The sequence below is a fragment of the Anneissia japonica genome, unplaced genomic scaffold, assembly GCF_011630105.1.
Source record: "Anneissia japonica isolate Jap-2015-1 unplaced genomic scaffold, ASM1163010v1 scaffold288101_len212226_cov194, whole genome shotgun sequence".
Taxonomy (NCBI): Eukaryota; Metazoa; Echinodermata; class Crinoidea; order Comatulida; family Comatulidae; genus Anneissia; species Anneissia japonica.
Genome location: NW_022729242.1, coordinates 169,383 through 175,417, shown reverse-complemented (window position 1 = coordinate 175,417; position 6,035 = coordinate 169,383). Strand labels below are relative to the sequence as shown.

Genomic DNA, 6,035 nt, shown 5'->3' with positions numbered 1-6,035 from the left:
TCTAAACAGTACACTGTTAATGTTATGCTCAGGAAATATATAAATATATAGTCGCACAATGTTATTGCGCAATTTTAGCACTTGGGCCATTTTTGAGGCAAAATATCTTACTAATTAAACAATGCATCCCTTTAACAGACTGCATACCTGAAATCAGCAAAAAAAGTTGTCCTAGAATGGAAGGGTTTCATGGCTGTCTAGACAGTACATGGATAATATCATGCTCATTTGAAATCAATAATATAGTAAACACAATTTTATTGCACAATCTTGCACTTGGGCAATTTTTGGGGCAAAATATCTTACTAATTAAACAATTTATCCCTTTAACAAACTGCATAACTGCAATCAGCACAAAAAGTTGTCTTGGAATGAAAGGTTTCATGGCTCTAGACCGTTCACAGATAATATTATGCTCATTTGAAATCAATCGCAACACAATTTTATTGCACAATTCTTGCACTTGGGCCATTTTTGGGGCATAATATCTTACTAATTAAACAATTTATCCCTTTAACAGACTGCATAACTGAAATCAACACAAAAAGTTGTCCTAGAATAAAAGGTTTCACGGCTCTAGACAGTACACGGATAATATTATGCTCATTTGAAATCAACAGTAAATACAATTTTATTGCGCAATTCTTGCACTTGGGCCATTTTTGGGGATACATATCTTACTAATTAAACACTATATCCCTTAACGAACTGCATAACTGAAATAAGCACATAAAGTTGTTTTAGAATTATAAGTTTCAAGGGTCTAGGCAGATTATTTTAAATATTATCGTTATTCAAAAATTTATTTTATCACATTTACGCACTGATACTGTCACAAATTGAAAAATATACCCCTTTTCAAATCACTTTTTAAACATGAAAGGATAAAGACACCAAGCTGATATTTGGAACATCTGATCATCATATATAAATTAATTAATGGTGCATGTTTTAACAACAAGCATACTTGCCCACATGGTCAAAGGTCACCATGAAAACGAGGCATTTTTGTGCATTTTTTGTCCCGAATGACCTTTTGACCTACGATTACCCCCTAAAATGAAAAGTAAAAAATCCGGAATTTTTTGTGGTGAAACATTCTCAACTATATATTAATAATTTGGTGCATAAGACCCATTTAATAACTGATTTGGGTATTTTAATGGGGTCTAAAAATGGAAGAAAAATTATGCAACCAAATAAGTTAGGGTCTTTACGAACCAATATTTTCGTAACGGGTCCGGTATACAAAAAGTCATGTCAAATTCCTGTTCTACAGCCAAAAGTTAGTCTAGATATCAATTTTCAGTTAATTATCTTTATTCTATTTGAAGATATGGCTAATTGAAAATGCAACTTTACAAATATGTCATAATTGATAGCTAAAAAGGGGTATGACCCTAAAATTTCAAATTGCCGTAACTTCTAAACAACTTGGAATTGGCAAGTCAAATTTTGGGTTTGTTCGTCAGACATGTTGGTGTACATTATATCCGAGTTTCAAGAAAATCTGAGACGGTACCCAGCCATCCCATTTGTTGAGTTGGCACGGAATGACCCATATATATATATATATATATATATACACATATATATATATATATATACACATGATCTGGTTTAAGCCGACCACGCAGATTATATATATATATATACTGTATATATATATAGATTAAAAGGCAAAATACTGGAAAACAACAATGCTGTGGGAAACAATGGCTGGATCTCAGTAGAGATACAAAAATGATAAGCAACAGCTAAAAAGTAAACGTAAGTAAACAGCCTATTTCAGAGTGCACCTCATATGCTGATGCCTTGGAGATTTTGAAGGGGCTGTATCTTAAGCCAACGAACGAGATATTCGCTAGGCACAGACTTGCCACGCGAAAACAAAACGCTGGCGAGACACTTGATGAGTACCTACAGGCGCTCAAGGTCCTTAGCAAAGATTGTAACTTTAAAGCTGTAACTGCTGAGCAAGTCCGTGATGATTGCATTAGGGACTCGTTTATTAGCGGGCTGTACTCACAAATGATAAGGCAGCGGTTACTTGAAAACAAAACTCTTGATTTGCAAACAATGTTTGACCAAACTAGGTCACTTGAAACAGCTCAGAAGAATTCTGAATCTTACAATTATGGCGAACCTAGGTCCTAATACTAGTCCAACCGTGAGTGCAGCCGTATGTGAGGATACGCTAGGCCCTGAGCCATCTCGGCTGACCAGTGCAAATTTATCCGCAAAGTGCTATTTTTGTGGCTACAATAAGCACCCGCGTTCAAATTGCCCAGCACGAGAAGAGAGTTGTAGGAAATGCGGAAAAGTTGGTGACTTCGCTAGGATGTGTCGATCTTCATCAAATACTAACACTCAAAGAAAGTCTACAGTGTCTGCTCTGTTTGACAACAGACCCTACATGGCCTGTCTCTTATACACATCTAGATGTGTATAAGAGACAAGTATGTATGTATGTATGTATGGGTGTATGTATGTGTGTGTGTGTGTGTGGTGTGTGTGTGTTTAAAGATGTTCTACATGCATTTTTCAAGTTATTGTTTTTTTCTGTATAAAAAATAGACTTCTACAGTTACTGTAGTACAGTATTAATTAAAAATAAATCATAAAATGATTTGAGGCAAAATTTAGGTAAATTGTAAACTAAATCATGATAATTTTTGAACAAAAAACCTTAGTGCAGTAAATCATTTCTGAGAATGGAAAGTAAATTAATTTGCTACTACTCAGATGACAAAAATATTTAAAGATTATGAAAATAAGATTACTTTGTACATTATTATATACAGTACAGCAATTCTTACATGTCTAGGATGTAACAGGAATAGTTATTCATAGTATTTTGCATGCTTTTAATATTTTGCTGCAATTAAAAATATACAAATTTACCAGATATTGTTTCTCTGAAATTTGTTTAATATTCTGTCTGTAGTTCTGTCCATAGGACATGCGTGGAAGTATGAACGATGTATCAATTAATTTAATTGGAGCATCGTTTGGAAAAACTAATTGTTCATACCAGAAGAATAGAACCCAACTCATTAGCAAAAACACACTTTTGCTTGCACCAGCATTTTATAAGCATTGTATTCATTTTTTAGGTATTTAGTGTACTCCAAATGGTTCAAACAATGGAAGAAATATGTTGGATATGACAGTTGGGACATGTACAATGTGGGCATGGAAACTGCTTTCCCTGGCCCAGTGGATAACTCTCCGCTTATCTGTTGTAAGTATTTATAAGGGTCCTTCCATGCCAATGACTTAGCCCCACTTTTTCCTGATTACATTGAAATGTTTGAAGATATTTAACTAATGTAGTGAGATGTTTGGCACTCCATACAAGGTAATGTTATGTTTTGAAGGGGCTGTATCTTAAGCCAACGAACGAGATATTCGCTAGGCACAGACTTGCCACGCGAAAACAAAACGCTGGTGAGACACTTGATGAGTACCTACAGGCGCTCAAGGTCCTTAGCAAAGATTGTAACTTTAAAGCTGTAACTGCTGAGCAAGTCCGTGATGATTGCATTAGGGACTCGTTTATTAGCGGGCTGTACTCACAAATGATAAGGCAGCGGTTACTTGAAAACAAAACTCTTGATTTGCAAACAATGTTTGACCAAACTAGGTCACTTGAAACAGCTCAGAAGAATTCTGAATCTTACAATTATGGCGAACCTAGGTCCTAATACTAGTCCAACCGTGAGTGCAGCCGTATGTGAGGATACGCTAGGCCCTGAGCCATCTCGGCTGACCAGTGCAAATTTATCCGCAAAGTGCTATTTTTGTGGCTACAATAAGCACCCGCGTTCAAATTGCCCAGCACGAGAAGAGAGTTGTAGGAAATAAAGAAAAGTTGGTCACTTCGCTAGGATGTGTCGATCTTCATCAAATACTAACACTCAAAGAAAGTCTACAGTGTCTGCTCTGTTTGACAACAGACCCTACATGGCAGCAGCTACATCATCCGCTATGTCGTTGTCGAGGTCAATGACTGAAATTAAAGTAAATGGGAAATCAGCGAACTGTTTAGTTGACAGTGGGAGTACTGATAGCTTTATTCACCCTTCCTTTGTCAAGAAGCTTAAATTAACACTAAAACCAGCACCATTATCAGTTAACATGGCTTCGACTTCATTGTCACAAGAATCTATACAAGGGTGCGAAGTTATGATCAAGTTAAATGGTCATAGGTACAAGGAAGTTAAGCTACATGTTTTGCCGGATCTCTGCACTGACGTCATGTTGGGACTAGATTTTCAAACAAAACATGAATGCGTAATTTTGGAATATGGTGGAATACTACCCCCACTAACACTGTGTGGGTCAACCGAAACTGTAAACTTATCTAATTCTGAACCTGAACAATTTTCAACAATGAAAGTCAAACCTGTAGTACCGTTCGCTAATTGCCATCCGGTCGCAGCAGATTGCCATCCGGTCGCAGCTAAATCGCGACGATACAGCGAAGATGACAAGTGTTTTATATCAGAGCCGAAGTACAGCAGTTGTTAAAAAAAAGTATAATCGAGCCAAGTAATTCGCCATGGAGGGCCCAAGTTGTTGTGACCAAGAATGAGAACCACAAAAAGCGACTGGTTATTGATTATTCGCAAACGATTAATCGTTTTACGCTCCCTGATAGCTATCCTTTGCCCCGCATCGACGATATTGTAAATAGCATATCAAAATACAAGATATTTAGTACATTTGATCTGCGCAGCGCTTATCATCAAATGCCCTTAAGACAGAGCGTATACCGCATTTGAAGCAGATGGTGGCCTCTATCAATATACTAGACTCCCATTCGGGGTTACTAATGGTGTCCCATGTTTTCAGAGGGAGATTGATAACTTTATCAAAGACGAGGGTCTTAAAGCAACCTTTGCGTACCTTGATGATGTTACAGTAGGTGGTATGGACATGGCCGATTTGATAAGTAACCAAACTAAATTCCTTAATGCAGCGCGGAAAAGGAACATAACTTTTAACGAAGATAAAGGTGTTTTTGCTACAAAACGATTGAGCCTCCTGGGATATGTCATTGAAGATGGCAACTTGAGACCAGACCCAGAAAGGCTACGCCCTTTAAAGGAATTTCCTATCCCTATTCGGCGGTGTTTGGGGTTGTTCGCTTATTACGCCCATTGGATCCCAGAGTACTCACAAAAAGTTAAACCATTGTCATCATCTTCTACCTTTCCTTTGGGAGAGGAGGCTGTGAAAGCATTCCACGATCTTAAATCGGACATTGAAAACTCGGTTGTAGCAGCAATTGATGAAAATATTCCTTTTGAAATTGAGACAGATGCGTCAGAAACAGCGATTGCAGCAACATTGAATCAAGCAGGGAGACCAGTCGCATTCTTTTTTCGTCAGTTGACAGGGCCTGAAAGGAATCACCAATTGAGAAGGAAGCTTTGGCAATTATCGAAGCTGTCAGGTATTGGTCCTACTACTTGACTGGTAGATGGTTTACACTGAAAACTGATCAGAAATCAGTTAGCTATATTTTTGATATGCAACATAAAGGCAAGATCAAAAATGAGAAAATGAGGCGCTGGAGGATTGAACTTTCCTGTTTTGCATTTGAGATTGTGTACCGTCCAGGTAAAGAAAATATTCCTCCAGACACATTGACCAGAGCGTGTTGCTCGGCAAGTAATGTAACTGACCGCCTTGTCGAACTTCACAATATGCTATGCCATCCGGGAATTACTAGGATGTGCCATTTTGTGAAAACAAAGAATCTCGCATTCACAGTAGAGGAGGTAAGAAAGATAACAGCTGCTTGTCAAGTTTGTGCTAAATTAAAGCCGCGATTTTATAAGCCTAATAACACACCATTGATCAAAGCCACCCAGCCATTTGAGCGTCTCAATATAGACTTTAAGGGGCCGTTGCCTAGCACGGATAGGAATATTTACTTCTTAACAGTCGTCGACGAGTTTTCAAGATTATATTTCCTTGCTCTGATATGACATCATCTACGGTGATTACCTGTCTCTGTCAGTTGT

General features: G+C 37.7%; 1 protein-coding gene across 3 annotated transcripts in view; it reads left to right on the top strand.

The window, feature by feature from the left end:
• Positions 1–6,035, top strand: part of LOC117114662 (E3 ubiquitin-protein ligase TRIM56-like) — a 21,542-nt gene that overhangs the window by 3,004 nt on the left and 12,503 nt on the right. For 2 of the 3 annotated variants that reach the window (XM_033258354.1, XM_033258353.1), the window contains exon 2: positions 3,117–3,244. The exons of the other annotated variant lie outside the window; for it this stretch is intronic. In XM_033258354.1, the coding sequence (XP_033114245.1) occupies positions 3,117–3,244 (128 nt within the window). The remainder of the gene's footprint in view (positions 1–3,116; positions 3,245–6,035) is intronic. 3 annotated transcript variants of the gene reach the window in all.